A 16,077-nucleotide genomic window follows, 5' to 3' on the forward strand; every position below is an offset into this window, starting at 1 on the left:
CTGTCCAACTGTCTTTTAAAAGTTGTTCTTGTACCTGCCTCAACTACTTTCCTCTCGTAGCTCATTCCACATACACACCACACTTTGTGTTAAAAAAAAGTTGCCTCTCAAGTTCCTATTAAATTTTTCCCCTCTCACCTTAAACCTATGTCCTCTAGTTCTCGATTCCCCAACCCTGGGAAAAAGACTGAGTGCGTTCACTCTATGTATGCCCCTCATGATTTTATACACCTAAGATTACCTCTCAGTCTCCTACTCTCCGGGGTTTTATCAAATGATATCTAGAAGCCAATATCAACCACATGAGTAGACACTTCCCTGTTTACCAACAAATCATGAGATACCCGACAAATGGATGGTTTGAGATGTAGGAACTTCTTCTGCTATTTAAGTGGGGTTTCTGTATGCTCCTGATGCATGGCTGAGATTCTCAATACCATTCAGAATGCTCCTTCCCCACTTTAAGAAGTCATGGGACAGAGGTTCCCAGGAGTAAAAGGGGACGTTGCTATTCCAGTAGCTTTGAGCACATGCTTGAACCTTTTTCCTCAATCCACATGCTAATCTCCACCCATGACAGAGTTCAGGACAGATTGTATTCCAGGAGTGTGACATTGGGCATGCAAAAGACACTGCCAACCCAATGTAGCCAATTGGCAGTAACGAGCGCCTCAATGCAGCGGATGTCAACCTGAAAGAGGCTGCTAGCATTGGTTCACTTATCATTCCAGTGAATCTGAAGAATTTTGTGGTGACAGGACACATTGTTGGTACTTTACTTCTTTGAACCACCACAACAATTTCTTTCAAATACTGCTTGATCTGCTGAACAGTCCAATATTTACTGTGTATATGAGAGGCAACATAAAGCTTCCACTTTAGGTTTAACAAATAAAAATAACAATCTTACTCTGTCACCATCACTTCATTGTTCTCCAAATCAGACACCATCCAGCCTTAGAAAAATGTACCGGCTTATTCATTTCCAATATGTCAACAACAGCAGTTTGAGAAAGACTAATACCATCTTCCCAGGTTAACTCAAATCGAAGCATTACTTTAACTTCTGTTTAAAAAGTATAATATGTCATTAAGATAAAAACTGAAAGGACATAATCAGAAGCTCGGAAAACAACAGTATATTTATGCAGGTCTAAATAGAAATATTTGGAGAGGACTTTGATGAGTATAACCTCAGCCAGGAACACAAGGATGTGATTGCACTGGAGAGAGTGCAGAGAAGAATAACCAGGATGTTGACTTAAGTTATGGGGAGAGACTGGATAGGCTGGGCTTGATTTCCCTGGAGAGAAGGCGGCTGAGGGGTGACCTGATGAAAGATTATGAGAGGCATATGTAGGGTAGATAGTCAAAATCTTTCTTCAGTGGCAGGGGTACCAAAAATAAGAGGGCATAGATTTAAGGTGACAGAAATGAGTTTAAAGTAATTTGAGGGGCAAGTTTTTTTTGTTAAAACAGTGATCTGGAACACACTGCCAGAGGTGGTGGTAGAATCAGATGCAATTACTATGTTAAGAGGAGTTTAGACAGAAACTTAAATAGGCAAGACATAGGTCCTAATGTGGGCAAAGAGGATTCGTATAGATGAGCAAAAAGATTGGCGTGGACATGGTAAACAAAAGGGCCCATTTCTGTGTTGTACAATACTATGACAACATTGGGATCATAAATAAAACCATAAAGGGAAGCTTAGAATTTTCCCATTTAATTATGATGATGTATCACCACAATTGTTGAAAAATGTCAATCACAAGATTTAAGAGCCAAACATACCAAAACAGGCGAAGAGGAAAGTGAGGAAATTAAATTAAAGACAGCTGCATGAATTTAGAATTGGCATAAGGCAGGTTAGGTGAAAGAATTGATTTATTCTGAAACAAACACAAAACTGTTACAGACAAGCAAATATGGTATACAGAGCCGAATAAGTTACTCTTCTCTTTAAAAGCTGGGGTTGGTAACAATGACCATGTGCATTTAAGGATTCGATAACCACAAATCACAATCCTCGCATTTCCTTGTATCATCTAGGCGAGGATAATCCAAAAGGACTGACTCAACACCAGCCCGTTCTGACAGTAATGCAGGGTTGTACTTTCCCAAGAAGGAGGATCTATTCCCGTGTTTAAATAAAGGCAGTATGTTTGGGAACTTTGAAACAGTTCACTCCTTTTATGAGCGTAAGCAACCACCCAATTAAAGAACTCGCTTAAAAGGACGAACTTGACTCACAAATTAAACGCTACCCCCATCTAATTGCAACGACTCCTAAATCAGATCTAAAGTCACAATTCAAGCGATATATTTGATCAGTAATGAATGGGGCAAGAAATACACAACGTGCACAAACAAAAATAAAACAAACAATTTCAGGTGGTCCCGATTTCATACAATACACAGTTTCACCGCACACTTGTAGGATCCGGTATCAATTTAGCACAACTCAGGGAATTTGCAAAAATAACCATGTGCAGCCGGATCCTGGTCTATTTCAACAATCAGCTCGAATAGGATATTTGTAATAATCACATATACAAGTGTTCAAGGGGGCAGTGCGAATTCTCACATGTTTAAATTTCAATCTACACGAGGTTAAAAAGAAGTTTTCGGGTATTACTGAGGAATAAATTGTACTCCTGCTGCTGTCAATAAATAAGATTTGTTCCATGTTCTTTGCATTAGTTCAGGTGCAAAGGTGCGACCGACAGGCCCGCGGCTCCGGTTCTTTGTTCTCGGGAACCCTCCCTCCCTCCTCTTCCCCCTTCCCGGTGCCTTCAACCAGCTCCGGGCCGCTTCCCTGGCGTCGGGAGTCACTCGGTTCGTTACTCACTGGTTGGTCGGGGGTGCCATCAGCGGGATCTCCACTTCTTCCTCTTCGAATTCATGGCCGTCGAAAGAATCCACTTCGTCCGGTGGCAAGGGGAGGGGGGCAGCGGCGGCGGCGGAGGGGCCGGCGGCCGCCACCGGGTCCGACAGCAGCGAGACCAGGGCCGAAGCCGGCGACGTCGACTCGGCCTCCAGGCCGGGCAGCGGGCCGAACCCGGCCACTTCTTGCGGCGGGGACTGGAAGGCGACCGTCTCCCCATCGCCGCCCGGAGCCGTCACCGTCACGGCGGCCGCCAGCAGGCATTCATTCCCCACTTCCGCCGCCATCATGGTCGCAGCCCGCGCAGACACCCGATCACTGTGAGGGGAGGGAGGGGGTTACTTCTTTCTGTTGTTTGCGACGGCCTGTGGCTGAGGGAGATGGGGGGGGGGGGAAGGGAGGTGGAACCGCAAACTTCAATGAGAGAAGCGCTAACGGAGCGGAGAGTTCATGACTTCATCTGCCTGCCCGCCCGCCTTCCTTCCGTCAGCCTGTCCGCCCGCCCGCGGCGGGGAGGGGAGGGGGGACAGCGCGAGAACGCGCGCGCCCCGTGCTCTGAGGGGGAGGGGGGGGGGGTTGCGCGAGCGCGGCCGTTCAACCGTCGCTCCCGAGCGCGCGCGCGCTCCGGGCTCCGAGACGGGGCGCGAGCGCGGCCGTTCAACCGTCTCTCCCGAGCGCGCGCGCTCCGGGTTCTGAGGAGGGGGAGGGGGGGGGGTGCGCGAGCGCGGCCGTTCAACCGTCTCTCCCGAGCGCGCGCGCTCCGGGTTCTGAGGAAGGGGGGGGGGGGTGCGCGAGCGCGCGCGCTCCGGGCTCCGAGGCGGGGCGCGAGCGCGGCCGTTCAACCGTCGCTCCCGAGCGCGCGCGCCCCGGCTCTGAGGAGAGGGGGGGGGGGGGGGGGTAAGCGGGAGCGGCGGCCGTTTAACGCGATCCGGGCCGTCTGGTAGTCGCGGGGCCCCGCCGCTCGGTCCGTCCCTCACGCCGCACGGTCACCGTCGGTGGAAGCCAAATAAATCACGTCTCCGTCTCTGCCCTCCCTTTTATTTTTGCTTCTTGCGCAACTTTGAGTTAGATCCGATTAAGACTCGAGGAATCGACCGCACTCCGGAGCTGGGAGGGGGAACGATGCGATCTGCGCTCCCTCGGCGGGGTGAGTACAAGTGTGTGTGTGATCAGCCTGTGACTTGTTGCCCACAGTCTGCCCCCTCTGCGGGTCACCACCTTCACATTTTATCGTGCATTATTTCAGGGGGGGGGGAATAAATCAGCTCCGAACGTTTCAATGAGTCGGTCACCATAAGCTTCACGTTGTGTGGGCAGCCCCGCTTCGGATGTCCAACCTTTGGCAACTTCCACCAGTGATTGTCAATAAGGTTCTGGGGTAAAGTGCAGCCAACCTCAACATCCGTCTGTATTGTTATCGCTCTTGTAATAAGTTTTGCTTTTGGAATTGGTTTATTATTGTCATACGTACCGAAGCACAGTGACAAAACTTGTCTTGCATACCGTCCACACAGATCAATTCATTGCACAGAGCATTGAGGTAGAACAAGGTAAAACAATAACAATGCAGAATAAAGTGTTACAGTTACAGAGAGAGCGCAGTGCAGGTAGACAATAAGGTGCAAAGTCATAATGAGGTAGATTTTTATTTATTAGCCAAGAACCTTTTCAAAACATGAAAATGTTTAAAACTCTGTAGCAATTACATTGTAAATTTCTACTGATCCCAAGCAATTTGTGTCCACGTTGCCCTCAAGAGCGAGTAAACAGATGGCAGCTGAGGATTAAGCATGGTTACATAACGTTATTACAGTGCCAGCAACCCGGGTTCAATTCCCGCCGCCGTCTGTAAGGAGTTTGTACGTTCTCCCTGTGTCTGTGTGGGTTTCCTCTGGGTGCTCCGGTTTCCTCCCACATTCCAAAGACGTACGGGTTAGGAAGTTGTTGGCATGCTATGTTGGCGCCGGAAGCGTGGTGACATTTGCGGGCTGCTCCCAGAACACTCTGCGCAAAAGATGCATTTCACTGTGTGTTTCGATGTACATGTGACTGATAAAGATATCTTATGTTCCTGTGTTCCAAGGAAGCTGGAGCGAATTACCAGCTCTTCAAAAAGTGCAACAGAATATTTCGGTCTACTTGAGTGAGCACATGTGGCCTTGATTTAACATCTCAGTTTAAAGTTGGCATCCCCAACAGTACAGCAATGTCTTGGCACTGCACCTGCATTACATGCTCATATCTCTGGAGTATAACTTGGAGCAAGAATGCTGCCAATTGAATTATGTCCCTCTCTTTCATTCTGCTACCTTTGTTATTTCTTGACATCTGATCTGTATTGCTGTAGTGCTTGATTATCTTGTTCATTGTTAACAAGTCTGTGTTGGGATTCAGAAGCAGGTGCTGGCTAAAAAGAGAAGCAAGATGTGGGAAGTTGAGGTCTGCTGGTATATAAAATTACACCTGACCAAAACCCAAATAATAATATTTGACCTCACCTGACCATTGTGCTAAATAAAACAATCTTAAGTATGCCACTGGGGCTCAGCTAGGTTTGGGTAGCCGATTTTTGCTGAGAAGTCAAATATTGTTGTGGGTCTGGATTCGGAACAGGGCCTTTGGAAGGTCAGGAATGTTTGGTGAAATAGGGGATAAATTGTGTAATCTTACAGGGAATCCTGATGGATGAGGCTTCAATTGAACATCTCATCTGATAGACTCTTTCCAATAGAACTGCATTAAACTGTCAGCCTAAATTTGCAGCTCTAAACTCTAGTGTAGTTTTGTCCCTGAACTTACTGAACAAGGGGAACAATTAATACCATTCACCCATGGCTAACATACACCTACAATCATCCCAAAGATGAAATTCCAGAAACCACTTTTTATGAGTTTTGACGAATGATCTCTGATCTGAAACTTTGACTCTATTTCTCTTCCCACAGGTGTGGAATATTCCCTATAACATACCTGCTGAATATTTCCAGCATTTTCTGTTTTTCTTACCATGAGAGACTTTGTGCCATACTCAGCTTGCCCATTGCGCACAGAAAATTCAACCTAATTAAAGAAATTATCCGGCTAGCTTTTGAATGGTTAAAACAAGTTTGCACGAACTTGCATTAGCCAAAAACTTGTCCAAAAGGTTAATGACCCAGTGAAAGGGAAACCTCTTGACCCTAATACAGGTTAAGGCTTATGAAACTTCCATACAAATTCTGCCTCATTTATCCAAGTTAAATAGTCTAATTGCATATTCAGTTTAATCACTTCATTATTTTATTTAGCATAATCAAAATTCAATTCCTTTTGAAGTAAATAGAACCAGTTTTCCAAACCTATGATGATAATTAAAGGCTTTTAAACTATAAATTAAAGTGTTGGACCTCCTCTAAAATATTGTCATGGTTCTATATTGCCCAACATGGAAAAATATCACCAAAACCAGAAACAATAACCCTAACTAAAACCACATGCATGGAAACCACCAATGTGTTTTGTATTCATTCGTTTTGGCGAAGCAAGGGTTATACTCAAATTTTAAATGTCACATTGTGGTCACAACTTCCAAGGTGCTCATTCACATTTAGCTCTTCCGTCCGAATGATATTATTCCTACTTTGTCATAGTAACACATGCATCCCTCTAGATTTCTGAGGAGCCCAAAACACATTGTGGAAAGTCCATTTTCTTTTCTTTTGCTTCCTCTTTATTACAATCAATTAACATAATTAAAACATCTCAGCAGGATAAATATTTTATTCCAAGAAATTTCTTCAAGCTGACTGCCAGTTTCCTATTAAACTTCAGCATCAAAATTGTGCTGTCTATTAGGCTTTGCTTTCGAGAAGCTAATGGAAAAAGTTAGTTGGGCTACGATCTTGGGAACTGGTATTGAATGGATTGGAAGATCGATAGAAAATCATGGGTCAGGAGAGTTAGGATGAGTAAAGAGAGGATGGAATGGAGTAGGGAAGAATAGACCAAAATCATCGGTGGTGCAGTTAGAATCAGAATCAGATTTATTATCACTGACATATGATGTGGTTTGTTGTTTTGTGGCAGCAGTACAGTGCAAAGACATAAGATCTATAAATTACAAAAGTAAGTAAATAGTGCAATAAAAGGAATAAAAAGGTAGTATTCATGGATCATTCAGAAATCTGATGGCAGAGGGAAAGAAGCTGTTCCTGAAACATTGAGTTTTGGTCTTCAGTAGTAATGAGAAGAGGGCATGTCGTGGATGGTGAGGGTCCTTAATGATAGATGCTGCCAACTTGAGGCACCGCCTCTTGAAGATGACCCCGATGGTGGGGAGGATTGTGTCCGTGATGGAGCTGGTTGAGTCTATAACCCTCTGCAGCCTCTTGCAATCCTGTGCATTGGAAGTTCCAGACCAGGCTGTGATGCAACTAGTCAGAATGCTCTCTACCGTACATCTATAGATATTTGTAAGAGCCTTTGGTGACATACCAAATATCCTCAAACTCCTAAAGAAGTAGAGCCGCTGGCATGTCTTCTTCATGATTGCGTCAGTGTGTTGGGCCCAGGACAGATTCTCTAAGATGTTGAGGCTGAGGAAGTTGAAGCTGCTCACCTTTTCCACTGCTAACCCCTAAATGAGGACTGGCGTGTGTTCTCCCAACTTCCCCTTCCCGAAAAGTTAGTTAGGATCATAGAAGTGTGTTGGAGAGAAAGCATTTTATTTAGCCAATTGTGTCAAAGCAGTCCAAAAATGAATCTATTCAGATTAATTCCACTTCTTCGTGGTCATTTGTTAAAGATCCTGCTGTCACTTTACACTTTTTAGTATTATTTATCATGTACTCCACTGTCCTTCCAAAATGCATTACTTCACACCTCTTTTTATTGAATTTCATTTGCCACTTTTGTGCCTCCCTAACAAACCCATTGATGTTTTCCTGCAGCCAACAATTTTGTTCCTCATTATTAACTACATGGCCAATTCTGGTATCATCTACAAGCTTCACAATTATAGATATATTTTAGGTCAAATCATTGATAGATTATAAGTAAGGGATCAGCACTCAGATTTGTAGAACTCTGACATATACGTTCTTGCAGTTGCTAGTATTCTCATTAACCACTTCTTTTCTTCATTAAGCCAATCTTGAATCCAGCTTAGTAGTTTCCCTGGAACTTGCCAAAGGCCACATTGACATTTTAAAAACTACAACCTTTATTGACCCTCCTCATTATCTCCTCTTAAGCACACATCAAAAAAACACACCTACCCAGAAGAAATTGGATCTCTTAATTCAGCAGGGATGAATTAAGATTGGGCCCCTTTATAAATAATGCCCAAAATAGGCCTCAGTTCTCCATTAATGTCCTTCTTCAATGTGTGAGACCTGCATCATTTATGTGCAGAAAGATACTGCGCAAAGCCCATCAAAACATATATGGCATGCATACATGCATAGAGTTGTTTTATGCATGGAAAAGGTGGAAACAAATTCCAGAAGTCGGATACAGGTAATTTTAAGGATTCTTAATAGTAGACGTTTTCCTGTGTCCAAAGATTTCTTTAGTCCCTTTCCCTACACCTTAGATTCATCTGTCCTTAACTGCCTGTTCCTTTTAATTCATTGTAGAGATCAATGTGTAGTAGTTCAGAAGAAAGGAAAACATTTAATGCTGTGACTACACACAAGCACTTCAGCATCTTGAAAGGAGAAAGCCATCTTAATCTTTCAAGCGTAACAGATGCTGTCCTCCTTCCTGAATACCTCTGAGTCATGGACTATTTACTGCCAATATCTCAAAGCACAAAGGAAGTATCACTAATGCTGCCTCCACAAAATCCTTCAAGTCCACTGGTAGGACAAGCAAACTATTGCCAGCAACCTAATTGCATTTATTTGGCACTGATGGGCAGACCTTGTTGTTTGCAAGCCCAAAATCAGACTCCAGAAACAGGCACTCAACTCTGAGTTCCATCATGGAAAGAGATTACTAGGTGGTTAAAGAAAACAATTCGAGCATGTTCTCAAAGCTTCCTTCAAAAAGAGTAACATCCAACTGACTCATGAGATATTATACTACTTTGAGCCCATGACTGCTCAAAGTAGAAAAGGAATATTCTTTGAGTTCCTTCATTGGGAGTACAAGAAGCTCATCTTAGATGGCAGAAGAAGCACACTACCTCACAAACTATGCTCCTGCTCACCCCATCAAACACCTCCTGCCCCACCTATGGTAATATCACAAACTTGGAGCCAAAACACATCATCTACCAGAGGGTCTACCAAAAAAAGAAAGGGAAGGCTTTTTTTTCTCTTTCTTCCCCTTCTCCACTCCTCAGGTTGTCATTTTATTTTCCCTCCTCAACTGCCTGCTCCTTACTTTAATTCCTATTAGAAATCCATGTGTGGAAGATAAGGAGAAAGAAAAATATTTTATGCTGTGAATACACACTAAGTGCTTTAAGGGAAAAGATACCCAAATTTTTCAGGTGTTACAGATGTTTAACTTCCTCATAACATATCACTTCTGTTTTTGATTTTCTAGTGCTTCCCTTTTCACATATTACTCTGAAAATCTATTTCACATTTATTTGGTGATGTCTGTTCAAGAAAAAGTGAAATTTAAGAATTCAATAGTGCATAATCTTAGTCATAAGATTGTAAGGATATAGAATAGTAATGCCATAGAATAAAATAGGGCATTTGCACCATCAAGTCTCTGGTAATTCTTAAGATGAGAATTTCAATTAATTCTGCTCCACAGTTCTTTCCATATATCCATAGAATTTCTTCACCTTGAAGTATTTATCCCATTGTCTTCAAAGGCAACAATTAATATGTATCCATCACTCCATCAAGCTGAGTAATCCAAATGCTAACTGTTCATTACATTTTTAAGAAATCATGAATGGCCACTTGCACTTTGCCAATCACTGTAAATGGCCTCTGTATATCAGATCTTCAGCCAATAGAAACAATCTCTACTTATTTTGTCTAAACCTTTCACAATTTAAAACATCACTGGGAGAAGTATTTCAATTATATGGTTGATATAATTCATAGAATCTTCCTTTATTTTTCTTACAGCCTTATGAAAAATATATGAGGAAAAAGGTAGCAGAAGAGATTGTGGAGGCATTAGTAGTGATCTTTCAAGAATCACTGGAGTCAGGGAGGGTCCCAAAGGAGTGGAAAATCACAAATGTGACACCCCTGTTTAAGAAGACATGGAGGCAAAAGATGGGAAATTATAGGCCGGTTAGCCTGACCTCAGTGGTTGGTAAGATTTTAGAGACCATTATTAAGGATGATATTTCAGAGTACTTGGAAGCACATGATAAAAGGGGCAAAGTCAGCATGGTTTTGGTAAGGGAAGTTCTTGCCTGACAAATCTGTTCAAATTCTTTGAGGAGGGAACAAGCAAGTTAGACAAAGAAGAGTCGATGAACATTATTTACTTAGATTTTCAGAAGGCCTTTGACAAGGTGCTGCACTCAAGACTGCTAAACGAGATAAGATCCATGGTGTTAGAAGCAAGGTACCAGAATGGTTAGAAGATTGGCTGACTGGCAGAAATCGGAGAGTGGGGATAAAGGGGACCTTTTCAAGATGGCAGCTGGTGACTGTTGGAGTTCTGCAGGGGTCAATGTTGTGACCACAACTTTTCACTTTATACATTAATGATCTGGATGAAGGAACTGATAGCATTGTGGCCAAGTTTGCAGATGATACAAAGATAGGTGGAGTGACAGTGGAGGCAGGGAGTCTGCAGAAGAGTGGGCAAAGAAGTGGCAGATGGAATACAGGGAAGTGTGCTGTTATGCGCTTTGGTAGGAAGAATAATGGTGTAGACTGTTTTCTAAATGTGAAAAGAATTCCGAAATTGGAGGTGCAAATGGACTTCGGAGTCCTAGTTCAGGATTCCCTAAAGGTTAACTTATAGATTGAGACAGTAGTAAGGAAGGCAAATGCAATGTGGCACAATATTGTGGGCCAAAGGGCCTGTAATGTGCTGTAGTGTTCTATGTTCAATGTTAGCATTCAATTTGAGAAGACTAAAATATAAAAGCAAGAATGTACTTCTGAGGCTTTATAAGGTGTTGGTCAGACCACATTTGGAATATTGTGAGCAATTTTAAGCCCCGTATCTCAGGAAAGATGTGCTGGTCCTGGAGAGGATCCAGAGGAGGTTCACAAGAATGATCCTGGGAAGGAAAGGCTTAATTTATGAGGAGCTTTTGATGGCTCTTGGCCTGTACTTGGAGTTCAGAAGGATGAGGGGAATCTCATCAAAACCTACTGAATACTGAATGGCCTGGATAGACGGCACGGTAGCATAGTGGTTAGCACAATGCTTTACAGCGCCAGCGACCCGGGTTCAAATCCGGCCACTGTCTGTAAGGAGTTTGTATGTTCTCCCCTTGTCTGTGTGGGTTTCCTCCGGGTGCTCCGGTTTCCTCCCACATTCCAAAGACGTACGGGTTAGGAAGTTGTGGGCATGCTATGTTGGCGCCGGAAGCTTGGCGACACTTGCGGGCTGCCCCCAGAAACACTCTACACAAAAGATGCATTTCACTGTGTGTTTCGATGTACATGTGACTAATAAAGATCTTATCTTAGAGTGGATGTGTGGAGGATGTTTCCATTAGTAGGAGAGTCTAGGATCTGAGGGCATAGCTTCAGAATAAAGGGGCATCCCTTTAGAACTGATATAAGGAAGAGTTTCTTCAGCCAGACGGTAGTGAATCTGTGGAATTCATTGGCCTCCCCCATGCACCCCCCAACCCCAAATCAATCCATTCGCCCCTCCTTTCACTCATCAATGTTGCTTCTTTGGGACATTATCCTGCAACAGAGTCAGCGGAACAAGTACATTGATGATACCAATCTTAACCTACTGCTATCTCTCTCGTACTCTCAAAATGACTGATATTGGGCATCTTGACCAATATTCTTGTAATATCAGTACCAGCATCTACACCCTCTGCAACAAGTTCCACACTCCTGCCACTATTTCATATTGAAGCAGAATCTAAGGAACTGATATCCTGCTTTATCTCAAGTTGAGCTTTTGGCCCTTATCTGTAGCAATGGAATCATAGTACAGCACAGAAATGGGCCCTTTTGGCCCTCTTCGTCCAAGCTGACTGTAATCTACACTAATCCCTGTTCCCTACAGCAGGCTTGTATCCCTCAATATCTTTCCTATCTAGGTACCTGTCCAAATGCCTTTTATTCATTGTAATTGCATCTCCTTCTACCACCTCCTCTGGCAGCAGATTCCAGATAACCACCATCCTCTGTGTGAAAAACATATCTTTAGGATCTCCTTTAAATTTCTCCCCTCTCACTTTAAACCTGTGCCCTCTAGTTCTAGACTTCCCTGTCCCGGGAAAAAGATCCTGACTATCCATCCTATTTATGCCCCTCATAATTTTATAAACTATAAGGTCACTCCTCAGCCTCCGACATTCCAGCGAGAATAAATCCAACCTATCCAACCTCACCTTGTAAATATAGCCCTCCATTCCAGGCAACGTCCTGATGAATCTCTTCAGCACACTCTCTATTGCTACCACATCATGACCATAGTTTGGTAAGCTTCAAAGTAGGCATGGAAAAAGATGAGGTTGGTCCTCAAGTTGGGGTCCTAAACAGGGGGAAGGCAAATTTCAATAGTGTAATACGGGATCTGGTGCAAGTCAATTGGGAGTAGCTGCTGGAGGGGCAAAACAACATCCAGTATATGGGAGGTGTTCAAAGGCAAGATAGAAAGAGTTTAGAGTCAGGATGTTCCTGTAAAGGTAGGAAACAAAGATGTTAAGTTTAGGGAACCTGGGTTAACAAAGGATATTGAAGCTTTGATCAGGGAAAAGAAGGAAGAGTATGTCAGGTACAGACCATCCCAGGTTACAAATGCCTGACTTATGGACACCAATACATACAAGCGAGCTTCCATAATATTATTAAATTCAAAAGTCCAACATACATTCATCCCTGTGAACAGCAGACTAGTTTCCTCTCTCTTTCCACTTTTAATCATTGTTCTTTCTTATCAGTCTTTTATGCTTTTCAGAATCAGGTTGTTGTGAAATTTGTTGTTTTGTGGCAGCAGTACAGTGCAAGACATAAAAATTACTATAAGTTACAAAAATAAATAAATAGTGCAAAAGAGGAATAACAAGGTAATGTTCATGGGTTCATGGACTGTTCAGAAATCTGATGGTGGAGGGGAAGAAGCTGTTCCTGAAATGTTGAATGTGGGTCTTCAGACTCCTGTACCTCTTCCCCGATGGTAGTAATGTGAAGAGGGCATGTCCTGAGTGGTGAGAGTCCTTAATGATGGATGCTGCCTTTTTTGAGGCGCTGCCCTTTGAAGATGACCTCGATGGTGGGGAGGGTTGTGCCCGTGGCTGAGTCTACAACCCTCCGCAGCCCCTTTCAATCCTGCACATTGGAGTCTTCATACCAGGCGGTGATGCAACCAGTCAGAATGCTCTCCACTGTACATTTGTAGAAATTTGCAACAGCCTTTGGCGACATACCAAATCTCCTCAAACTCCTAATGAAGTAGAGCTGCTGGTGTGCCTTCTTCATGATTGCATCAATGTGTAGGGCCCAAGATAGATCCTCTGAGATGTTGACGCCCAGGAACTCTCAACTTCCCCTTCCTGAAGGCCACAATCAATTCCTTGGTCTTGTTGATGTTGAGTGCAAGGTTGTTGTTGTGACACCACTCAACCAGCCGATCTTTGCAATACATTGTAATATTGTGAGTATGCTTACCATATCAAGTGATTTTTGTGTATTTTCCAACATATGGACAAAATCAACTTATAGACGTCTATAAAAATTGAAACCGTTCGTTACACGGGGATGGCCTGCATAGGAAATTGGTATTGAGTGAGTCCTTTGAAGTTCATAGGGGATATAGGAGTGAACTTAAGGAAGAAATTAGGAGGGGCCATAAAATGACCTTGAAAAGTAGGATTAAGAGAATCCTAAAACCTTTTCTAATAAAGACCACCTACTTTCACCTTTGTTCCTAAGATGGCCTTGCTATTCCTAAAATTTTCATTGTGCCAGTGTCATCTCCAGCTTCAACTATTCTAATGTTGCTTTGGTTGGGTGCTCCGTCCTTCATAATTTGGATTAAATAGCTCATTAAATAATGTCAGTGTCCTTTACTGTACCAGGCCTTTCTTGCCCATCTACCTCACATTTGCTAAATCACATTGGATTTATCAAGTTTAAATTCTTATCTTTATGTTTAAAGCTGTTTATAGCATAAGCACTCCACCCCTTCTTGCTCCCACATATACCATAATCACCATCTCTGCTTTCTTTGTAATCTCCTCAAACCTCCAACCCTTCTTTCACAAGCTTCCCCTTCCTTTGACTCTGGTCTCCTATGCTTCATCTATTCCTTTATTCTTCAGTCTTTTTAACTAGATATTTGGTTACTTGCTAATAAAAATGTGCTTCTTCAGCACAGCATACATTTTAATTACACATTTCTGGATCAGTAATTTTATACTAAACATAGAAAATAGATTTTTATTGTAAAATGTACACGTGCCCTGGGCATGTGCATTAATATAATGTGGTACTGGTTAAAAGTAATGAACATTCATTTATACCCTTGAATTCATGGAGGGGTAATTGAAAACTCTTGTAATGAGGCAATCTTCAAAGCAATGCAGCCTTCCAAACATAGGAAAGCATGGTTCAAAATTTGGTCGTAGAAACTCTGCCACAGAGGTGAAGGTGTATTCAGTTACAGCCCTGCTTCTTTTAATGCAAGTTTTTCCACAGCTTCTCTCCAGATTAAATTGGATTAGTTTTCCCATTACAGGGCAGCCAGTAAAGAAATTCATAATCCAATAACTGCAAGCCATCTGATTAGTTAAGTACCGCTGTATGAGAATCAGTGAGTTATGTGGAGGATACAAGGAGTCCATAATGAGTTATGGACTGGTTAAACAAGTGGGCGAGAAGGTAAGGAAGAAATCACCATCTGGTAATCTCTTCCCATGACAGAGCTCAGAATAGTGCCTACTTCGGAATCTAGTGTCAGGCATTCAAATGATGTGGCCAGTGGAGCCAACTGAGTGAAATTAAGACCTTACTGCTGAGGATGTTGGCCCTGGGAGAGGATACTGATGTTGGCTCACCTATCCTTCTAGTGAATTTGGAAGATTTTGCTGAAAGAATATTGATGGTATCTTTCCAAAGCCTTGAAGTGCCAGTTGAAGATAGTCCAGATCTCAAAAGCATTTAGGAGGGAAAGGATCACTGCTGCCTGGTAAACCATGAGTTGTGTGCCAAGTTTGAGATTCTGATCTTCAAATTCTCTTTTCCACCATAAACTGAAGGTGAGCTTATGCATGGAAAGCAATGACGAATTTCATCATCTGCCTTTGCTGAGAGGTGGCTCCCAAGAAATGAGAAGTGGTCTAAATTTTCCAGGATCTCACAATAAACCTTTATTGCTAGGAGATGATATTGTACAGTGGACCTTTGTCTTGCAGAAGTTGAATGTAAGGCCCGTGCTCAAGTATGCATCAGTGAATGAGTCGATGATGGCTTGGAGCTAGGCCTCGAAGTGCATGGAAATGCAAACGCAAACGTTCTTTGCATATTGAAGTTGGGTGACCTTGGTTCTACAGTGTAGATGACATAGGTTGAATAGTTTCCTGTTAGTTCTGAAGGTTAGCTCCAGTCCCGCAGGACGTTTGTTGGAGGTATAACAACCAGGGCTGAGTGTGAAACTTTAAAAAGGGGGACAGAGTTTCAGCTGGCTGCCCAGGTCTGTAATTATTCCCTGAACTCTAATGCTGTTTCAATTGAACACAACACTTGATCTCAAATCCCCATTGGACAGTGCTGTGGGAAACTGACAAACGTAACGTAAAAATTCAAAGCATTCTAAGAAGTGTGCTTCGGATCTTCTAGAAATGAAGGTGTCAGTTGGTGCAGTAGGTAATGAGGTCAGCATTAAGAAATATTTACAGTTTCTAAATTTGCCAGCAATGTTGTTTTTGCCTCAAAAGCCCAAGTACCCAAATGCTTCCGTTTATATTTAATTGTCCGTTTCAGCTTCATGTTCACATTCTCTGCTGTTGCTTATTTCCTGAAGTGCATTAGTGGTTTACAATACATTTGAGTCTCAGAGGACATTTTCTTAACAACAAGATATAATAC

At 42.8% G+C, this 16,077-nt stretch overlaps 1 protein-coding gene and 1 long non-coding RNA gene across 2 annotated transcripts in view; one reads left to right on the forward strand and one right to left on the reverse strand.

The window, feature by feature from the left end:
• The window catches only part of LOC127572538 (ras GTPase-activating protein 1-like), a 121,302-nt gene extending 117,362 nt beyond the window's left edge, over positions 1 to 3,940 (reverse strand). The window contains exons 1-2 of the mRNA XM_052019908.1: positions 3,878 to 3,940; positions 2,852 to 3,205 (exon numbers count right to left, since the gene is read on the reverse strand). Coding sequence (XP_051875868.1) covers positions 2,852 to 3,177 — 326 coding nt within the window. The 5' untranslated portion in view covers positions 3,178 to 3,205; positions 3,878 to 3,940. The remainder of the gene's footprint in view (positions 1 to 2,851; positions 3,206 to 3,877) is intronic.
• LOC127572541 (uncharacterized) overlaps positions 3,898 to 16,077 on the forward strand; it is a 35,576-nt gene continuing 23,396 nt past the window's right edge. Inside the window, exon 1 of the long non-coding RNA XR_007956638.1 lies at positions 3,898 to 4,034. This is a non-coding gene — a long non-coding RNA (uncharacterized LOC127572541). The remainder of the gene's footprint in view (positions 4,035 to 16,077) is intronic.

The sequence above is a fragment of the Pristis pectinata genome, chromosome 7 (genome assembly GCF_009764475.1).
Source record: "Pristis pectinata isolate sPriPec2 chromosome 7, sPriPec2.1.pri, whole genome shotgun sequence".
NCBI classification, from domain to species: domain Eukaryota; kingdom Metazoa; phylum Chordata; class Chondrichthyes; order Rhinopristiformes; family Pristidae; genus Pristis; species Pristis pectinata.